Consider the following 21,994-nt stretch of genomic DNA (forward strand, 5'->3'; position numbering starts at 1 on the left):
CCACTTCCTCGCCGAACCTTTCCCCTTTCGGTTGACAGTGCAGCTGTAGGTGTCGGCGGTTGGTGGAGGATTGCCCGGTCATCGGACGAGGTGCCATGGTCATCGTCGTCGTCTTCTCGGAGGAGTCGGAGAGGACGATGAGCATTTTGAGCCACCGGACGGTCGTGTCCTCCTGCCGCTTGAGCTTCGTGAGCCGAGCCGCCTCCGCCGCTGCCTCTGCCCCCTCGCACTCAGACTGCTCAATGGCAAGCTGCCACGCCTTGGCATTCATCCAGCGGAGCCGCCAAGCATCCGTCCTGTCGTCAGTGACCGGCGATAGACCCAAGCGAGGAGCCACTGTCCTCGTCGGGCTCCGCCGGCAACTAGCCGGTGGATTAATGGGCGCCGGACAGTCCGTGCGTTTGAGGGCGTTTTGAAGCGCCTGGGTGAGTCGTTTTTGTTTTACTGGTCAGTGCGGGCTGTCCGCCCAAGGTTTGAGGCAGGTTTGGGATGCCCGGCTATAGATGTTCTAAGACTCTAAGGGCGTGTACAATGGGGGCAGCACCACACCACTGCCCTAATGTTTCACGTAGATAAAAGCAACTAAAGCCACTGTCTAATTCTACCTTGGTCCAACGGAAGGAGCGGTATTGTCCTCAGGGTTGGCAGCCTTTTTCTATTCACCATAGAGTAGGCTTGTCCTGTTAAAGTTAGCACGGTGATGTCCAACCCTTCCTCATTGGCAGCGTCTGCACTTTTGTCAGGGGAGAGCCGGCCTCTTCTGCGGGATCCCATCTATCTCTGCGAGCTACACCTTTTGCTAAGCTCAGCTATCCGACCTACGTGGCGTGCTGGAGCATCTGTCCATGCTGGAGTATTGGCCATGCCCTAAAGTAGAAGTAGCGAGATAATAATAAAAAAAGGGTCAACAAAACCAACTAACACATGAACATGTGAAGATGCACAGCCATTGTTTTTATTCCCCGCTAATCACAACCTTTTTTTTTTTTGAGAAATCACAGCCTTGGGTTTGTTGATTAGATTACAAAAATAGCGCCAACGACATAAAAAAAACGCGCCAACTGCTGTTCCGAAAAGCATCGGATTGGATTTGGATAGAAGTTACGCCAATCCGTCGAGCTGCGGATCCAAGAATCAGATTTCGTTTTTGCTTCGATTATCGATTAGATTTAAAGGGGACGACGCACCGACGGGTTCGCAACCCTAGTTTTTCGATCTGATCTTTCCCCTATCTTCGCCGCCCAACTTCCCCCCATCTCGCGCACTCCGTCGAACATGGCGGCGCGCGGGCAGGGGCAGGTGCAAGATTTCGACTTCTTCGTGGTGGTCGACTTCGAGGCGACGTGCGTGAAAGACGGGAGGATCTTCCCGCAGGAAATCATCGAGTTCCCCGCCGTGCTCGTCGACGGCGCCACCGGCCGCATCGAGTCGGCGTTTCGCAGGTACGTTCGTCCAAAACATCACCCTGTGCTGACTCAATTTTGCAGGGAACTCACCGGCATCCGGCAGGAGGACGTCGACAGCGGCGTGGATCTCGGCGAGGCGCTCTGGCTGCACGAGGCTTGGCTGAAGGCGGCGACGGCGGGGGCAGGGAGCTTGGCCGTCGTGACCTGGGGAGATTGGGATTGCCGCACCATGCTCGAGTCAGAGTGCCGCTTCAAGGGGATCGAGAAGCCGTCCTACTTCGATCGCTGGATCAACCTGAGGGTCCCCTTCCAGGCGGCGCTCGGCGGCGGAGGGCGGGTCACCCTTCAGGAGGCGGTCCGGGCGGCGGGACTGGACTGGGAGGGCCGCCTGCACAGCGGGTTGGATGACGCGCGCAACACGGCGCGGCTTCTTGTTGAGCTCATGTTGCGTGGGGTCAAGATGACCATCACGGGCTCGCTGGCGCCATCGCCGCCGATCCAGCAGCAGCCGCAGCAGCTTCTCACAAGCCCTTGCGGTGGCTCATCGGCGCTGGCGCCGCCGCTGATCCAGCAGCAGCAGCAGCCGCCGCAGCCTCACATGATAAGCCCCTGCGATGGCTTGCCTGGGACGTGCTTCTGCTACTGCAGGGTACCGACCAGAGGAGGCGTGGTGTCCGTGCCAGGGCCGATGCAGGGGAAGTGCTTCTTCGGGTGTGGCAACTGGACGCCGGCCATGGGACCCGTCTGCCCCTACTTCGTATGGACCAACTGAATGAACCACCCATGGCACCAGGTTCAGTGTAGCTCAGCTGTTAGTGTAAATCGTGCTAGCCATCAGAATCAGAGCTTAGCTCGGCTGATTCTAGCCAGTCTAGATGTGAATTTGGTCTCTGGAACCAAACGTGGCCAATGGGGCTACTCTTGATGTAATTGGTGTCTGAATTAGTATTATCAATAGAAATTCTTTTTAGTTATGTTCCTTGTCCGCGAATTTCTTCAGCATCGATCACGAATCTCGATCATATAGGCAACCTTATATCAAGAATGAAACAAAAAACAGCCAACCTAGATTCACTGTGAAATGATAGTTTCTTGATCTGTAACAAGATTCTCAAACTCTCTCATAGATTCAACAAGACTCTTTTTTCAATAGATTCAACAAGACTTGTCATGCGTTCTTATCTTCAGTCCATGTCACTCTCAGGGGTAGTTGTATCTGCATGTGTCGGTCTGCTGCGTCTGCGGCTGTTGTATCTGCATCCTACTTGTATTTGCATCTCTTGTCTCTATTCAAATGAATTTCCAGTCTTACATTCAGAGTACCTCCTTGGTCCTTGCTGTCCTCTGTCTTTGTTCTTCCTTGTTTTTTGTGTGTCCCCCACATCTAATATGAGGATTCTAAACTGGAACATATGCGGTCTTGGTGACACTGATAAATGCTCTTTAATCAAGGATGCGACTCACTCTAGCCGTGCTGACGTTGCGTGCTTGCAGGAAACAAAACTTCAGAGCTTGAATCTTCCCTTTCAGTCAAATTCCAATGGAAATGCCGCCACACTGACCACTGTATATGCCCCATGTGATAGTTCAGAAAGGGAAGATTTTTTTCAGCACCTCAACCAAGCTGCTGCTCTTGTGGGTGGATCGTGGATACTGCTGGGTGACTTCAACATGTACAGGTCTGCCCACGAGAAATCTAGAGGACGCATAAACTGGTCAGTCATGGAGCACTTTAACAGCTGGATTAGAGAACATGGCTTGGATGATATTCATATTGCAAATCGCAAATATACTTGGTCCAATAAGAGAAGGGAACCAATGCTTGTTAAGCTGGACAGGGTGCTCGTCAACGCCGAGTGGAATTTGGGTTTCTTCCAAACTGTGGCCACTGCCATAATGGCCGCAACTTCTGATCATGCTCTGTTCATCGTGGAATTCAGTAAAGACACCACCAGAAGCAATTTTTTCAGGTTCGAGAATTTTTGGCTGGATATTGAAGAGGTCAGGGGGATTATCTCAGAAGGTTGGACTAGAGGCACCAGGGCCTTTGCTGCGACTACATCTCTTATCAGCATTAAGATGAGAAGAATTCGAGCTGCCATCCGCAAGTAGGGTAGAAGCAGGGGAAGTGTTCAGCTGCTCATGGAAAATAACAAGCATGTTGTGGACTTTTTGAATGCGGTTGAGGAGTACAGGACACTCTCTAACTTGGAGTTTTGTCTTAGAGATCATGCCAATAAGAAAGTCCAGCAGTTAATCCTTTGGCAAACTAGCATTTGGAGGAGAAGGGCAAAAATCTGTCAATGCACTTTGGGGGATGAAAACACCCGTTTTTTCCATGCTGCTGCAAATAGTCATTCAAGAAGGAACAAAATCAGAGTTCTTGTCAAGGATGGTATCGAATTCTTTGATGATGAGGACAAGCTCAGGATAGCAACTGAGTATTTTAACACCTTGTTCGGACAGGCCTCTCCTTCGGTACCGGTCGTAGATATCTCAGCGCTCTATGATCCGATCGACCTAAGCTCGCTAGAAGAGCAGTTTTCATGGGCTGAAATCGTCTCTGCAATCAAACGTTCCCCGAACAACCGTAGTCCTGGGCCGGACGGTTTCACAAATGAGTTCTACAAATGCTTCAAGGAAACTCTGAAACCTGATCTGCTGAATTTTTTCAGTGACTTTCATGCAAATAACGCCGATCTCTCAGGCGTCAATTCTGCATCCATTGTCTTGCTGCCTAAAAAAGAAATTTCAATGGAGATTAAAGACTTCCGGCCTATATCCTTGGTGCATAGCCTCCCCAAGCTAGCCACAAAATTCCTAACTACCAGGCTGCAGCTGTGGATACCTAAACTAGTGCACCCACTACAATCTGGTTTCCTTGCTGGCAGATGCATTGTTGAAAAAATTTCCCTCGCTGCAGAGCTTGTACAATATGCAAAAAGGAAGAAGATACCAATTGTACTGAAGCTAGACTTCAAGAAAGCTTTTGATAGTGTTAGCTGGGACGCACTGTTTGCTGTTTTGGCCGCCAGGGGTTTTGGACAAAGGTGGATCTTCTGGATCAAGAACCTTCTCTACACAAGTTGGCAAGGGTTACTTTGAATGGAAAACTGGGGGAGCCGACCCTCGCAAAGTGTGGTCTCCGGCAGGGGGATTCATTATCACCCTACCTGTTTATTTTAGTGGCAGATGTGCTGCAGCAGATGTGTTGTGAGGAGTTCAGGAGAGGCAATCTGCTACATCCGTTGGAGATGGATTCCTTTTTCCCGGTGCTGCAGTACGCTGACGACACCCTGATGCTGATCAAAGGGACTGTGGAGCAAGACGCAATCGTCAAGAGGATGCTTAAGCGTTTCTCTGACTTCACTGATCTGCAGATCAACTCCAATAAAAGCACCTTTGTGCCCATCAACATGGAGCAATCTACTGGCCAGCAAGTTTCTGAGCTGTTAGAGTGTCCGGTCTCAACCTTTCCTTGTAACTACTTGGGCTTGCCGTTGTCAACAAACAAGATCACCCATGCGATGTTGATGCCAGTCATACACCGAGTGGACAAAAGACTCTCTGGCTGGTTGGCAACCTTCTTGTCTTGGGGAGGGAGGCTTACTATGATAAACTCTGTACTTGCAGCTATACCAAATTATTATATGGCCTGTTTTCTATGGCCGAAGGAGTCCCTGGGTAAGCTTGAGCAAATTCTCAGGGGTTTTTTGTGGCAAGGAAAGAAATCTGCCCTTGGAGGGCAATGCTTGTGGCCTGGGATGTTGTTACCCTCCCCAGGGGCACTGGGGGACTCATAATCCGGGATTTACGTGCGCATAATTTGGCTATGATCTGCCGCTTCACCATGAAGGTGTTGCAAGATAGTGAAGTTCCCTGCTTTAGTTGGTTTGCACGACGATACTGTGAACGCACCATTCCAATGGTAGCAAGCAATGGAGATACACCTATGTGGAGATGCCTCAAAAACTCGATGCCTCTGGTCATCAACGCTACAAAGTGTTCGTTAGGAGACGGCTCCAGGATTTCCTTCTGGCTAGATGATTAGTCAGGCAATGGCCGGTTAAGGGACTCTTTTCCCACGCTTTTCACTTTTGCCAGGAACAAGTTATGCACTGTGGCCTCTCAGTACAGTGGGCAATGGAACATTCAATTACATCCCAACCTGTCTATGACCGCTGCACGGCAACTGGATGACCTGCTGGCGAAGCTTTGCAACATACAGCCGGATCTAACACACGGTGATAAAAGGGTTTCTTCTATTCACAAGGGCGAAGCAACCATGGCGTACTTTTATAATTTGTTAACTTTCAGAGGTATGAATTGGCCGCAGGCTGCTTTCATATGGAACAGCATCATCCCCATGTGCCACCGAGTTTTTCTCTGGCTGGCCTTGCATGGTAGGCTGAACACTCGAGATAACATGGTTAAAAAGAATTGGAAAGCTATTGCATCACATGACGGATGTGATGTTTGCCCTGCCACTGAATCAATTACTCACTTGGTGCTCAGATGCAAAGCTGCGGATGTCCTTTGGAAGAAAATTGGGGTGCTAGACCTGGCTGTGCAGGCAAACAGCCTTCTGGAGTTTGTCTCATCACCTCTGGCATCATACAGAATTGGCAAACTATGGCATGTGCTTTTTGCTGTGTGTGCGGTCACTTTATGGAGCGCTCGAAATGCCTGAGTTTTTGACAATAACAGATGGCCTGATGCTCTCTTACTAAGTGAAGCAGCCAACATGATTCACCTATGGCATCATTGGGCGAAGAACTCTGCAGACCAGCAGATCATGCTTCGGTGGATGGAGATTTTTTGATAGGCTCTCGTATTCCCCATCCTGTAGCTCCTTTTGTATCTCTTTTCCCATCCCTTTTCTTCTGTTCCTAGCTCAACATGGCTTGGCAATGGCCAGCTGCATTTTTCGTGCAGCGCTAACATTGCCTTCATGCAATTGACCTCGGTCACTCAGGTTTCATACCTGTTTTGAAATGCATAAGGCAGAAATTGTTCTGCCTTTTCTTTCAAAAAAAAAGAAAACTCTGTTTCCTTATAAATGGTTGATGTGAATATGTTCTCCTTTTCTTCAGTGATGTTACATAAATATTGATTTGTTTCTCCACCTCCTTTAGAGAGTCTACCATTTCTAAATCTGTCAAGTAACTCACTGAAATTGACCTCATTTTGACGTACTGCATGCTGCACAGCTCGCTCCAGCCTGCCCGGCAATCATACCAAACTCCTTGTTTTTTTCAGATATACTATACAGGAGTCTTGCTTGTCCACTTTGTTTGTAAGTAAATCAAGTTGATTGAGTAATAAATCCATATGACCCTTCATTGCTCCCAATTCAATCTGACATGCCTCTTTTTCCCTCACTACTTTACTGGAAGAGTCAACAGCTCGCTTCAGATTCTGACTTAGTGCCAGTGTGTTTTTTGTGTATGTGTTGATGTTGGTTGTGTGTATCCTATAACCATGCAAAGGCCGGTGTGGGCCCACTGGGTTTGTATCCCTGATGCTCAATTTTAAGCTAAGGAAATCCACCCTTTGTCAAAAACCAAATTGCATCCCGACAGGTGATTAAACTAAACTAAAAGAGTCCCTGCAAAAAAGAAACTAAACTGAAAGAGGACCAGTCATGTTGTCAAATCTAATATTTCTTGCCACCACAAAAGTGTGCCCATGGTCTCTCAAAACAATACGAGCCTCCAAGTATCTGGTTGTCTGAAACTGATGGATCAGCATAAGTGAAGACTCTAAAGCGTAAGCATCCTGACCATGCGAAGGCTATTTAGCTCATGTGAAATAAAGAAAAAGGAAAACCGAGGCCAAACGAGCAGTTACAAAAATGTTCCAGAAGTAGCCATGAAATTACATATGCCAAATCTGACACTTGGCTGCTAGGTTAATCTGAATCATTTGTGCATTGCTTTCTCGACACATTCAGAGATTCAGAATACAACAAACACAAAACAAGCATTCTTTACTTGCTTCCATTTCCATACTCCATCCACATGTTATGTAACCTCTCAAGAAGTTTCAGTTGTTACAAGGAATGTAACCTAGCCTGAACCTGTGGGGGGCTCTCTCAACATCGCGAACCCTTGCCTGGTGTTCCTTCTTCAGCAGTATCATGGTTTGACAGAAGCTGATGACTCTAACTCGGCAGCTATCGCGGACTCATGCTCAGCTTGAGATGGAAATCTCTGACGATTTTCACTGAGGATTCACAGCCATCTCTTTGCCTTCGCAGCTGAATTCATCGGAGGTGGCGTTTTGGCTTTTCTGTCACTTGAACCTGTCAATGGAAGTTGAAGCTCTTTCAGTAAAAAACTTAGGATCATCACAACACAACGTCCTTTAAAACTATATACAGCACCAGGATTTATAGTAAAATTATATCTGATTGGGCATTTTCTCCTGCAGAGCTCTGTTTCCCACTTGCTGCATTCTTAAAGTTGCAGTAGGGAACAAGTAAAATTCAGTTCCAAGCATCAACTAACAGCTCACTCGGAAAATTTTAAAAACTAGGAACAATATACTGACAGGAAGGGATCTATAGGCTCAGAAAGCAATGGCAAGAATCCTTGATGATTTCTTTGATTGCATATGTATCAAAACCAATGATTACTGAAGCCATGAGGAAATAGAATGCAAGCAGCTAAAAGAGGGTTATAGTGGTTTTGGCCTGGGAAGCAAAGGATTGGTTAAGAAAGAATGGAGAATTCACATTGATGTTGTTCAGGCCATCGAACCCAGGAGAATGGCAGTGGCTTGTAATTTCTGGCGCTGGCAGCACATGCAATGATTTGGCTATTTTGTACACCTTTCATCAAACGGTACAACATTAGTAACAATTTAGTTGATTACTCCTCTGCACAAGGCAGCCTCCATCATTACATATTAAGTATATGAAGTAGGAGTAAAACAACATTTTCTTTATCCAGATACTTACTCGAATCCGACTTTCCTCCTAGAGATGATCTGCGTGACATGGTCGTCGATGGAGGTGGGAGACCTGTTAGTGACTGTCTTCTTTTTAACCTCGCGTTGGTAGTAATTGGAGATGCGCCGTCATTATTTGCATTAGTTGTGATTTTGGCAGGAGTTGCTTGGGCTGAATGTGGAGTATTCCTGCAACGTGTGTCAACGGCAGAGAAAGCTTAGTGCACATGCAGAATTACAATCTATAATCGTTTGCAAGTGCATACTAATATGCTGCTCTGAATGGACCTACCTTCTTTCAGAGCCATGAATCAACTTCCCTATGCTGCTCTGAATGGATCTTCTTAAATGTGACCCTCTCTTCGCCACGCTGCTTGTGGTTGTTTTATCCAATTTGGCATCAGAAGGTTCTTCCGTCTGACTCACTTGCACACCCATGTACCTTGATCTGCATGGTGTTCTCTGGAGAGTATCCAAACCTGACTGCTTGTATTGATTATAACCATCAGGGGGTAGTTGATAAAAGGTAACCGTATCATCTGTTGTAACTATCGTCTCACTCTCATGTCCGACTGGCTCTTCAGATAATGTTGGGGACATCTTTTATCACAATGAGGAAGAAGGATAAAAGGTCAGTCGTTACATCACCAAACATTATGAAGTTATTCAGAGCAAGATATACCTGTATTACAGATCTGTGGATCTTTGTGTGGTTGAAGACATCAATACTGCACTCCTTGTCATGAGCTGTCCCGTGATCTCTGTTGAACGTCATCGCTGAAACAGGTGATTTTGGAGGCTTTCCTGGTATGCTACCCTTTTCACTACTAGTAGTCTCTAGGCTTAACCTACGCGGCCTTGGTGGGGTACGCTGCGGGAGTTGCTTTGTTCTCTCACTCGTTACTGTATTTTCCTTCAGTTTAAGTGACGATCTTTCAAATTCTTTGGTTGCCAATGCCTTTTTGAGAGTTTCTACCTGAAAATATGTTGAATCTTACATACTTATCTTCTGTTTGTAAAGCAAATGAAATACATATCAAATGTAAGCATTTGGAGCAATAAAAATTCAATGTACACTAGCAACACAGAGATAAATGCAAAATTCTGTAAGGACAAAGTCTTCCATTCTTCAGTCCAATGTTTCACACAAAGATAAAGTGATGAAATAATAAATTTAAGTGTAAATGCAACATTGTAAAGGTGGTCAAATTATATTGTTGATTTAGGAAACTAGCAACAACTCTTGAATATGCAATTGGAAGCAACAGGAAAATTACCTGTTCTTTAAGCTCTCTTATATCATTGCTTTCTTTGTTTGCATGAGCAGTTCCAAGTTCAACAGTAGAAGCCCTTTGGGCAAATTTCAGTGTGCTAAGAGTTTCTACATAAGATTCCCCCTCCGGACTTATGTGGGCTAACATCAATGTCTTTGCATTTCCCCCTGTCATCGGCAATGCAAAAACAATATTATAAGATATTACAGTGGGAATATAACGTCAATGTATAACAAGGTAGGATGGAGCCAATGAAAGCACTGCTTCATTATCAGTGATTTTGCATGCACTTAAACTATGATGCTGATTATGTAGAAGATACTTAAAGAAAAGACATATAACATCAAAAGTGACCAACCACTTGGTTGATCAGTAGTATTAATATCAATAGCTAGACCAGTGAATGTGGTGAGCATGTTCCAAGATGTAGCCATATACCTAATGAACTCTGTAGCAATTGGGTAAGTTTGCTATTTCTGTAGGGAATGTGAGAATTCTTCTGAGCTAAGGCAGTGATGACATCCCCTAGGCAAGACAGTGACTTGTTAATATGCTGAGCCTCCTTCAATCTGTCCCCCGTGGCTTCTGACCTGTCAACCCTTTCACTTCCTGCAAGATCTACCAAATGCAGGCAGCTACAGCTGACATTGCCAGAAATGTCCTTCCCATTTACATGGACAGTCAAGATACTGCAAACATAAAAAATCAGTTGCAGCAAATATTGAAAGAGCACACAAAAAGGTTACTGGGGCAGATAGTGCGAACTCAAACCTGTGAGACCTACTGCTTCTATTGTTCATTGCTGTTGGACCAGAAGCACGGTGCTTTTCCCCCAGCAGCATCAAAGTCATAACATCAGAAGGGGACTGAACTGGGCACATCTTTGCATCTGGAAGGTTGAACAGACCATTGCTTGAAGACCTTATATCTAATGTGAAATTAATGTCAGGAACCAACACAGTTATGAAATTGGATTCCACTGGGACAAAAATATAACAAGAGTGGCACATCAGATATGAAAGGATATTTCGTGCTTGAAGTATCTTCGCTTAGGAGATCACGAACTTGCTCATTGTATATTTCAACCATCTGCACTCGTATATCATACTTTACATCTTCTCTAGAAGTTGATATAGTGAAGAGATCGTTCAGTGCCATGTAATTGATTCCAAGATCGTTAGACGATAACCCACCAGACGGGGCGCACTAATCACCATCATGCACAGACAAAGAACAATTACATGTGATTCAATATGGTCCAGTAAAAATAAGGAGTTACTGTAGAAAATATGATTTGTCTCTATACCATTGTATGGGTTTTGCCAGAACCTGTCTGCCCATAAGCCAATATGCACACATTATAACCATCCATGACAGATCTAATCAATGATTGCGTCTCCCTGTAAATCTCATCTGGGGATATTTGAGCATGAAGATGTAAAAATTAGATAAAGACATGGGCATACAACTTCAAGTACAGTTTAGACCAATATTTTGAGGAAAAGTTTAGACCATATTACCTTGAGTGGTTGTTGGCCCAAAAATTTGGTTGAACTGAAAGATCTTACGTGTAGTTTGTGGCTTATATGGATCACAAACCATTATCGAACCATCATTTCCAACATGTTCAATTGAAGAAATAGACTTTGAGTTCATAAGTGGTCTTATCCGGCAGAAGACTCGGATATTCCCTATAAAAAAAAACTCTTAGAAGTCATCAAAACAGTAACATCCATGACAACACTGAACTATACTGATACCTCGCACTTCTTGAAGCATGTTATACAGGTTTCTGTTTTCTTTCACAGCTTGGTTATAGCCAAGAGCAGCTTTGGATATCCCTTGAATGTTATGGCCTGTAAAGTAAGTCTCAGTGTTACACCAGACCGCTAAAGCTTGTAAATGGAGCTTACTTCGAATACCTGGAACTGTGTGCTCTGGCGAAGGTTTAAGCAACATACCTAATTCTGTGATATCATCTTGGAATTGGGTCTGCAAAGACCTGAAATCAACTTTAACCTCTTGAAACATTGTCTTGAGCTCCTGTAAAATAAGTCATGTCATTACAAAGTACAAACTGAGTGCTGAGCAAACTGTTGTTGAACCCACAAAGAGGTAAAACTTGCCATTTAAGGAACATATAAGATCATTGCAGTATCTCAAAAACACGTTTATTTTAAGAAAACCTTAAATGGATGATGCTGACTATCAAACTTCAATACACTTTAGTTAGCAGCATGAGATCTCACCAAAAGTTCAGATTCCTGTGCTTCCAAGAGACGCAGTCTATTCTCATTCTGCGAGTTTGAACACTGAAAGAAAATAATGGTATAATGCATCACAATGATGTACAAAATTTGAGCTAAGTGTCATAATTCGTCACTGAAGTGTTGCGGAAATAAATGTCTTGGGGGAATTCCTCAGAAGCTAGAGTTATTTGACCTTATCTCTACCCTATAACAACATTTTTAAACAGAGTAAGAGTGTATTCTGGTATTGTGTTCTTCAGGCTTCAGCACCGGCATTTATTACGCATCCCAGATGTGAAGTACATAGTCAAATCAGCAAAGATATATGTAGCCTTTTACCATAACTATGAGGAAAAACTGATAGAATGTCAGGTTATGAACCTGTATCACAGCCAAATACTAAAATGGCTATTCTCTAGTTGCACATTTTAAAAGTTTATTCATGAGATTAAAGGCGATGCATGAAATCTTTAGCTGCCAATATGGCATAGCAGCTAGATATTGCTTAGGTGTCTTTAGGCTTGTCAACCAATGCTTTTCATTCTATTATTCTATAAACACAAAGCTTTTGCTTCTCTCTTGAGAAAAATATTGTCCAAGTCATTTCCGCTAACTTCTGCAGATAAATGGAAAAGGACATTGCAATATTTAAACATTACCTCGATTTGTTGATTTGGTTCATTTTTCGTAGCAGCCCCTTCTGGAGAAATAAGTTGAAGGAGTGGTTTGAACTGCATAAAAGGCATTGGTGTCAGCTGTAATTAGCCTTGATAATGTTAGAGTTATAATATAAGTCATGTACCCCTTTGTATTTATCCCGTTATATGAGGGGTTTCCTGCATATGTTCCACACCTGTACATGTATATATATATCGGCCTATGGCCTCATGGGAATACAAGTTGCATATTCCTAACATGGTATTAGAGCTAGGTCAATTTTTTGCACGCTGCAACTCGTGCGTTTGATCTGTCTGTTCGATCGAAGCTATTCGCTCGATCTCCTCTCCGTCCCGATCGGGAGTTCTCCCAGCCGCCCGCAGGAGCCCTGCTCTCCTTTCCCGCCGGCCGCTCGCAGGGCTGCCCAGGAGCGCTCGCACGGGCTACTGCTGCCGGCCCGTCCCGATTCATCCCGCTCGTCTCAAGCCGCCGGGAGTCCTCCAAGCCGCCGGGAGTCCTCCAAGCCGCTCATCCCGCCGGTGCCCAGGGAGCTTGGCTGCCGGCTCGTCCAGATCGGGAGTTACCCAGCCGCCCATCCCGCTCGTCTCAGCCGCCCTTCCCGTGGGCGCCCAGGGAGCTCGTCTCAGCCGCCCGTCCCTGCTCCAGCCGCCCATCCCTGCCCCAGCCGCGGGTTCCCTCTCCAGCCGGCTTCCGAAGCTCTTGTAGCCCGCGCCTGATCCCGATCTGGTTGTTCTCGCCGGATCCTAAAAAAAAAAAAAGTCTACTGCCTCGGGTTTTGTTGCTGTCCCTCGCTGTCCGGTGATCTTTGATGGTACTAACTACACCGAGTTCACTGGCTTCATGCGCATTCACATGCGTGGCATTCGTCTTTGGGGTGTTCTTTCTGGCGAGGTCTGCTGTCCGCCACGTCCAGTTCCTCCGGTGGCTCCTACTCCGCCCACTCCATCGGTTCTTCCCACGGATGCTAATCAGGCCGCCAAGGATGCGGCTAAGGTTGCTGATGAGGCTGCTGATCGTGCTTATGATGAGAGGGTTTTGACTTATGAGGAGGCTCTTCAGTTGTATCATGGTGCTCTGTCTGCTTACACCCAGTGGCTTGATGATGATGCTCGTGCTGCAGCTGTTCTCACTGCTAGTGTTCTGCCTCAGTTTGCTTCTGAATTTCTGGGTCTTTCTACTGTCTTTGAGATGTGGACCCGTCTTCGTGAGCGCTATCAGCCCTCTGGTGATGCCTTATACCTCTCTGTGATCCGTCAGGAGCATGCTCTTCAGCAGGGTGACTCTATTGTGGATGACTTCTATGCCCAGAGTTCTGCTATCTGGCGTCAGCTTGATTCTCTCCGTAGTGCTGGGTGTCGTACCTGCCCCTGTTGCCAGGCTGTCCAGGCCAATTTGGAGTTTCATCGCGTCTATGAGTTCTTGTCTCGGCTCCGTAAGGAGTTTGAGCCCCGGCGTGCTCAGTTGTTTGCTCGTGGCCGTATTTCTCTCATGGAGGCGCTTTCTGAGATTCGTGCGGAGGAGACTCGCTTACGTGGTGCTGGTTTGCTGGAGGTTCCTTCTGTGCTTGCTACTCGTGCTCCTACGCCACCTGCTCCATCGACCACTTCTCGCTCGAGTGCTCCGCCGCTCTTGCCCACTCCTTCTGGAGGCTCAGGTCGCCCCCGTCCACACTGCGCCTATTGCAACAATGATGGTCATCTTGAGTCTCAGTGCTACACGAAGAAGAAACACCTGCGCAAGGCTCGATCATCATCTTCAGGGACTTCGTCGTCTACCTCGACAGCTTCAGCCATTGCTTTGACTGAGCAGGATATTCTGAGACTTAAGCGTCTGCTCGCGGCTTCAGGTTCTTCCTCGACGGGTGCTGCCGGTTCTGTGACTGATGCTTCCCGCACTGAGCACTCACCCTCTACACAGTCAGGTACATCCCCATGGGTTCTGGACTCTGGAGCTTCTTTTCATATGTCTTCTCATTCTTCCACTTTGTCCTCTCTTCGATCACTCGATTCTCCTATTCATGTCCTCACTGCTGATGGTACTCCCCTTTCTGTTGCTAGTAGAGGCAATCTTACTACTCCTTCTTATTCTGTTCCTGATGTTGCTCATGTTCCTCGCCTTACCATGAATTTATTTTCTGCTGGACAACTTACGGATTCTGGTTGTCGCGTCATCCTTGACGTTGACTCTTGTTCTGTCCAGGACCGTCACACGCACACTCTGGTTGGGGCTGGCCCTCGCCGCCGTGATTCTCAGGGTCTTTGGGAGTTGGACTGGCTTCATGTTCCTTCTGCTGCCACCACCATCGCCAGTTCTCCCGCTTCTGTTGCCTCCGTCACTGGTTCCTTCCAGCAGTGGCATCATCGACTTGGTCATCTGTGTGGTTCTCGGTTGTCTTCTTTAGTTCGTCGAGGCCTTCTGGGGTCTGTCTCAGGAGATGTCTCTTTAGAGTGTCAGGGTTGTCGTCTTGGCAAGCAGATTCAGTTACCATATTCACATAGTGAGTCCGTGTCTAAGCGTCCTTTCGATTTAGTCCATTCTGATGTATGGGGTCCGGCCCCTTTCGCTTCGAAAGGTGGTCATAAATACTATATTATTTTTATAGATGATTTCTCTCGTTACACATGGCTTTATTTCATGACTTCTCGTTCTGAGGTGTTGTCTATTTATAAGCGTTTTGCTGCCATGGTTCATACTCAGTTCTCTTCACCCATTCGTGTTTTGCGTGCTGACTCTGCTGGCGAGTATATCTCTAAGATGTTGCGTGGTGTTCTTGCTGAGCACGGGACTCTCTCTCAATTCTCTTGTCCTGGTGCTCATGCTCAGAATGGTGTGGCTGAGCGAAAGCATCGACATCTTCTTGAGACGGCTCGTGCATTGATGATTGCTGCCTCTCTCCCGCCTCATTTTTGGGCTGAGGCCGTCTCCACATCCACCTATCTTATCAATATACAGCCTTCCGCTGCTCTACAGGGTGGTGTTCCTTTCGAGCGACTTTTTGATCGTTCTCCCGATTATTCAATGCTTCGCTCGTTTGGTTGTGTTTGCTATGTTCTTCTTGCCCCTCGCGAACGCACCAAACTGACCGCTCAGTCTGTTGAGTGTGTCTTCTTAGGCTACAGTGATGAGCATAAGGGGTATCGTTGTTGGGATCCTATTGGTCGTCGGCTGCGTATCTCTCGAGATGTGACTTTTGAAGAGTCTCGTCCCTTCTACCCACGCCCATCTTCCTCGACTTTTTCAGTGCAGAATATCTCTTTCCTCACTTTTCCTGACTCACTTCTCACCCCTGCCGACACTGTACCTCTCCGTTCCACTTCCTCTCCTTCTCCACATCTAGTTGACTTGCAGCCACCATCCTCCCCGGTCTCCTCGCCTAGCATGTCACCGGGTTCTCCACCCTCATCTCCGGTGACTTCCTCCCCGGTCTCCTCTCCCAGTCTGTCACCGGATTCTACACCTTCATCTCCGGTGACTTCTTCGTCACCACCCCCTGATTCTACCTTGCCGATTCCTCCTTCTATTATTCCATCTCTTCCTCAGCATTACACTCGTCGTCCACGACCAGTTGATGCCTCTATGGATGGGTCGTCATCTTCCTCTCAGCCTACTTATGGCTTGCGTTCTCGTCCTCGTCCGCCTGTTGATCGCTTTGGCTTTCCCACCGCTGGTGCTGCTGTTCTTGAGCCAACTTCTTACCGTCAGGCTGTTGTTCATCCTGAATGGCAGTTTGCGATGGCAGAGGAGATTGCTGCTCTTGAACGCACTGGTACTTGGGATCTTGTTTCTCTTCCTCCCGGAGTCCGTCCGATCACTTGTAAGTGGGTCTACAAGGTTAAGACTCGCTCCGATGGTTCTCTTAAGCGTCACAAAGCTCGTCTTGTGGCTCGTGGTTTTCAGCAGGAGCATGGTCGTGATTATGACGAGACTTTTGCTCCTGTGGCTCATATGACCACTGTTCGTACCCTTCTTGCTGTTGCCTCTGCACGCCACTGGTCTATATCTCAGCTTGATGTTAAGAATGCCTTTCTTAATGGTGAGCTGCATGAGGAGGTGTACATGCAGCCACCACCTGGGTATTCTGTTCCTGATGGCATGGTATGTCGTCTTCGTCGCTCTCTCTATGGCCTTAAGCAAGCCCCCCGCGCCTGGTTTGAGCGCTTTGCCTCTGTGATCACTGCTGCTGATTTTTTAGCAAGTGCTCATGATCCCGCATTGTTTATTCACCTTTCTCCTCGTGGTCGGACACTTCTTCTTTATGTTGATGACATGATCATCACGGGGGATGACCCCGAGTATATTGCCTTTGTAAAGGCCCGTCTTAGTGAGCAGTTTCTTATGTCTGATCTTGGACCTCTTCGCTACTTTCTTGGGATTGAAGTCTCTTCTACCTCTGATGGCTTTTTTATATCCCAGGAAAAGTATATCCAGGATCTTCTTGCTCGTGCTGCTCTTACTGACGAGCGCGTTGTTGAGACTCCTATGGAGCTCAATGTTCACCTCTGTGCTACTGATGGTGATCCTCTCCCTGATTCGACGCGTTATCGTCATCTTGTTGGCAGTCTTGTCTATCTAGCTGTCACTCGTCCGGACATATCTTATCCGGTTCATATTCTGAGTCAGTTTGTCCCTGCCCCCACCTCGGTTCACTATAGTCATCTCCTTCGTGTTCTTCGATATCTTCGAGGCACTATCTCTCACCGTCTATTCTTTCCTCGCTCCAGTTCTTTACAGCTCCAGGCCTATTCGGATGCTACGTGGGCTAGTGATCCTTCCGATCGCCGTTCACTTTCTGCTTACTGTGTTTTTCTTGGTGGTTCTCTCATTGCCTGGAAGACGAAGAAACAGCTTGCAGTTTCCCGTTCGAGTGCCGAGGCTGAGTTGCGAGCAATGGCTCTTTTGACGGCAGAGGTGACTTGGTTACGGTGGTTACTGCAGGATTTTGGTGTTTCTGTCACTACACCGACTCTGCTTCTATCTGACAGTACAGGTGCTATCAGCATTGCACGCGATCCTGTGAAGCATGAGCTCACCAAGCATATTGGTGTTGATGCTTTCTATGTGCGTGCTGCTGTGCAGGATCAGGTTATTGCTCTTCAGTATGTGCCTTCCGAGTTACAGTTGGCGGATTTCCTGACGAAGGCTCAGACTAGAGCACAACATGGCTTTTATCTCTCCAAACTCAGTGTTGTTCATCCACCATGAGTTTGAGGGGGGGTGTTAGAGTTATAATATAAGTCATGTACCCCTTTGTATTTATCCCGTTATATGAGGGGTTTCCTGCATATGTTCCACACCTGTACATGTATATATATATCGGCCTATGGCCTCATGGGAATACAAGTTGCATATTCCTAACAGATAAAATATTAAGAGGCGCTAAAAAGGAAAATTTCCAATTGGAAAAATCCTGATAGATCGGCGAACAGAAATGTAGACCAACTATACCAGCCTGCAAGGCCATATAATTCATTGCACAAAATGCACAAGTCTGACAACACAAACAAAAGGAACTTGGTATAACCACAGTTTAGAATTCAGAACTGAGAAATATGAAAGATCGAAGATCTTAGTGTCTGCTTGTATCACATGGTATTTTCTAAAAGCTGTGCTTCAGAGTAATAAAACAAATACAAACTCCATCGGTTTCATTCGTTAGGAGGAACCCAACCGCCAAGAGTAGGAAATAAAGTTAAGATTCCTCATAGTTCTACATTTCTACGGTATCAGTATTCTTACTTTTATACAGAACTTGTTCTTTGTTTTACGTAGAAAGATGTAGTTCTAACATCTCTCCCAGTATTACAGTGTGGTAACAGTAATATACTTAAGTTATGATGTAATAATCACTAATATATGGAAGGAAGTTCACATTATCACACATATTGGTGTGCACTAAATTGAGCAAGAATATAAGTGTGCATGAAAAGAATAAGACAACACAATTTAGTTGAGATGATGATAAGAAACGGAAAATATTTGGTGCAACAACGCTTTGAGTAGACATCAACTTATGATATGCAAAAATATACTGAGACGTCATCTGAATAATAACAGTGCAACTAATGGCGAAGGAATCACATATTTATGTGGATTCTCAACCATTTGACACAGGCATTTTTCAGAAAAGATGTCTTATACCGAATATGGAAAGACGCAGGTGCTTACTGTTGCGGCCTGCCTATAAAACAAAAGTAAGCCTGAGTGCGACTAAATTGGTGAGGCTAGCGTCAACAAATACATATGGCATTTGAGAGGAAGAATTCAATAGATAAGTCACCTGTTCTTTTTCCAGTTGATTTGATAAAATAGTGCCAACTAGCGTTACTGGATCCTGGAAAATAAGTTTAGCCATATCAGAAAACTGATACATGGTTCTGTACATTCAACCAAAAAAATTGTTGACTAAGGACCTTTTTAAGAGCGTCCTGGTTCAGATTTTCCTTGCAGCTTATCATGCAATCAAGAATAATCCTCTGAAGTTTTCCAATTGCCTCTGCAAATGCACAATACATAGATGGTCGAATTATTCATCAGATACTATGTTTAACCAAGTCGCTGAAATTAGTTAACGCATGGAGCAAAACATAAATAGCACAATTAATTGAGAAATCAACTAAAGAAGCAGCATCCATACGGCGACAGAGGTTACTTACCGGCTAGAAACATTTAAGCACTATAAGTGTAAAAAACTTGCAAAGTAAAGTGCATCACAAACCTTCCATGTTAGGACCCACGTTTTGAGAAGATTGTCCCTCGGCATCAATCTCTGTCAAGTCTAGACACTTTTGAGGGGTAGAAGATCCTAAAGTGACATTTTCAGACTGAACATGAATTGCAGAGCGTGGTGCAAGAGGTGATTTCATATACTTGACTGGCCCATAGGTTCCGCTGCATTTCTTTCGCTCCTGGTAGGACTTCAGAGAATTGACGCAATCAACTATCTTGCCCACTGACCCAGCATCAAGATTGTCCTGCACAAACAACCAAATTAGCGTCGTGGCTAATGGGCATCGATCCATCATCAAGATTAACACAGTAAGGATAGCTAGCAAACCTTTTCCAAATCAGAGGCCTCAAAGCTCGGCAACTTTAGTGCCTGAACAGCAACCAAGAAATTGCGGATGTTCTCAAAATACTGAAAAGCCGTCGATGGCTGGCTATCGCAGGGGGCGTTTGCAACAACCTTTGGCACAACACCTGGCTGTATTTTGTTGATGGCCTTGCATAGGACAATGCCGTTTCTTAGAGCAGCAACAAATTCTTGTTCCGATGGGCAATGGGTAAGGCCGAAGGGCCCAACCATGCTCTCTAGCCACGCTGCAGCCTGGTGCCGTCTCCATGCTTGCACAAACCAAAGCAAGAAGTACAGTGAGCCAATGAGATTTACACAAGCACAACTCCATGTGTTGGAAATTGTGGCATGTTAAACTAAACATGGTAGTATTGGCTACATATGCAAGGAAATGCAGTAATGCGGCGTTCTAGCTGCAAGAATGGCACTCTTGCATTAAAAGTATAATTAGAACTGGCCAACTGCACAATCTGGTTTAGGATTTTCCTCCGCAACTAACATTGTTTTTCTTACAGAAATGAAAGCATGCATAATAATAATAATAACCGGAATAAAAGCTGCACTTTCACTGCTTTGCACGGGTTCTTGGAGCAAAGATAGCAGCGACAGATTCAGGAATCACCGAAACATATCGCAGAACTAGGGTAGAATGCACAACAGCGCGTCTGAGTCTGACGAACACCGATTTCTACAACGAACTTCCGCCAACAAGCGCGTCGATTTGACCAATATAGAAGCAGGAAAAAAAGAATCGTTGCACATCAGATGGCACAATATCCGCAGGATCCCGTGATTCAATAGGGTATATCCAGAAATGGAACCGCGCGATTCCCGCGAGCCCTCCGCCAAAGTTACTAAAACAAACGCGCCCGAAAATGGCCACGCGCTCGCTTCAGCGCAAACCCGCCCAGAACCCAACCAAAACGAGGCGCAGCAAGAAAGAAGAAGAAGACGGGCCGCAGGAATCTCGAAGGAGACACCGCGCTGCAGCCTACAGGGATGAACCGATCAAGCAAGAAGCCATGGATGGGGGCGACGAGAGATCTGCGTACCAGCCTCCTCCGTCTTCCGCGACGCGAAGCGGCCGTTGCGGAACGACACCCTCCGCGCCTCCGCCATGCGCCTCCCTCCGCCCCTCACCCCGCTCGGGTCCCGGCGCGCCTCCGCGTAGGCTTCTGGAAGCTTCGATTCGGGAGCAGCGCGCCGCGTGGGGAGGGAGGGGAGAGAGAGAGGGGGGGAGGGGTTTGAATTCGAAACTGTGGGGTGCGGCGGTGGGGCCTGCCCGAGGCGGTTAAAGGTGTCCGGGATCTCGACACCGCCCACCGAAGATCGGACGGACAGGGAGCGCTCTGCTGGCTCGGGGCCTGTGCGTGTGCGGCGCCGGCCTCCTGGTACTGTGCTGTGCTGGTGGGGAAACCCGTCGTCGTGGGGGCGACTTGCCAGTCAATGGCCGTGGCCAGACAGTCGGACGCAAGTTCAGGTGGTGCTCCTCCATGGGTGCACCGACCATGCCGACGCTCCTAGTACTATCGGCGGTATCGTGTGGATGTAAACAAGATGCGCTATATTTACTTCTGCAATCTGAGCTATCATTTCGCTCGATTCCAATCTGACCATATCCCGATCGTACCAATTCAAGTGGCCAAAGGTGTTTTTATGTTCCAATCTGAGCGTATCGATATCATAATTAAAGCAACTTCATTGGGGCCACCGCCGCCGCCGTCCATTTCGTCCGTTCGGCCCCTAGGACGCTAAAAAATAGCGGTATGGGGGTGAACCGGCGCTAGTTCGGCCCCTGGGGCGACCTAGCTTCCAGTCATGCCCCCAGACACCGTCCCAGGACGCGGAAAATTCGAGCTTGATCGTTCTCGCTCACAAAATACGTCACACAAATCCGGCGATCGCAAGTCACAGTTCGACGATCGGACAGGCGCACAAAAAATAGAGCGGCAGAAGTTTGCGTTCGCATCACTCAGCAGGCTCTGCCCCAGGCGTCGACGGAGTTGGCGTGTGCGGACTTGGCGGTGTCGGAGCTGTTTCTGCGCTGGGCGGTGTCGGCGCGACATCGATACTGCTGGGCGTCGTGGAGGCGTCATCACGCGGGCTTGGCGGCGGCGTCGCGTGGGCGTCGGCGTCGGCAGCGGTGTCGAGGAAAGCTGGTTCAGGTTGAGGCCGCGCTCCGTCAAGTACCACGCCTTGACCGCCTCGTCGGTGCTCTGGAGCATGTCCGCCCCGCTCAGCAGGAAAGTCAGGTCGGTGTTTCTCTTCTTCGCGGCGACGTTGGTCCGGAGCAGGTCGAGCTTGACGGTGCTGCTCGACATCAACGCCGACCATCGCGCGTCGGTCTTCTCTTCACGAAGGACG

At 47.0% G+C, this 21,994-nt stretch overlaps 2 protein-coding genes across 3 annotated transcripts; one reads left to right on the top strand and one right to left on the bottom strand.

Annotated features, from left to right (window-relative positions):
* The first annotated feature begins 998 nt into the window (after positions 1 to 998).
* LOC125543520 (ERI1 exoribonuclease 2-like) lies at positions 999 to 2,380 on the top strand. The gene has a single exon (XM_048706891.1). It carries the CDS (start codon positions 1,276 to 1,278, stop codon positions 2,176 to 2,178), a length of 903 nt encoding a protein of 300 aa, XP_048562848.1. The 5' UTR covers positions 999 to 1,275; the 3' UTR covers positions 2,179 to 2,380.
* LOC125543519 (kinesin-like protein KIN-14A) lies at positions 2,223 to 21,022 on the bottom strand. Of its 2 annotated transcripts, XM_048706889.1 has the most exons (20): positions 20,683 to 21,022; positions 19,613 to 19,899; positions 19,274 to 19,529; positions 18,969 to 19,051; positions 18,836 to 18,889; positions 12,540 to 12,611; positions 11,881 to 11,943; positions 11,593 to 11,674; positions 11,392 to 11,487; positions 11,152 to 11,322; positions 10,938 to 11,044; positions 10,659 to 10,837; positions 10,403 to 10,564; positions 10,070 to 10,320; positions 9,635 to 9,798; positions 9,040 to 9,333; positions 8,650 to 8,957; positions 8,368 to 8,546; positions 8,143 to 8,238; positions 2,223 to 7,710 (listed from the first exon to the last, which is right to left on the bottom strand). In XM_048706889.1, exons 1-20 carry the CDS (start codon positions 20,747 to 20,749, stop codon positions 7,640 to 7,642), a joined length of 3,042 nt encoding a protein of 1,013 aa, XP_048562846.1. In that variant the 5' UTR covers positions 20,750 to 21,022; the 3' UTR covers positions 2,223 to 7,639. The 2 variants fall into 2 exon arrangements, with proteins under 2 accessions (XP_048562846.1, XP_048562847.1); XM_048706890.1 differs by lacking the exon at positions 8,143 to 8,238 and having other exon boundaries at positions 20,683 to 21,016.
* Positions 21,023 to 21,994: the final 972 nt, after the last annotated feature.

This window comes from Triticum urartu, chromosome 3, assembly GCF_003073215.2.
Source record: "Triticum urartu cultivar G1812 chromosome 3, Tu2.1, whole genome shotgun sequence".
Lineage (NCBI taxonomy): Eukaryota > Viridiplantae > Streptophyta > Magnoliopsida > Poales > Poaceae > Triticum > Triticum urartu.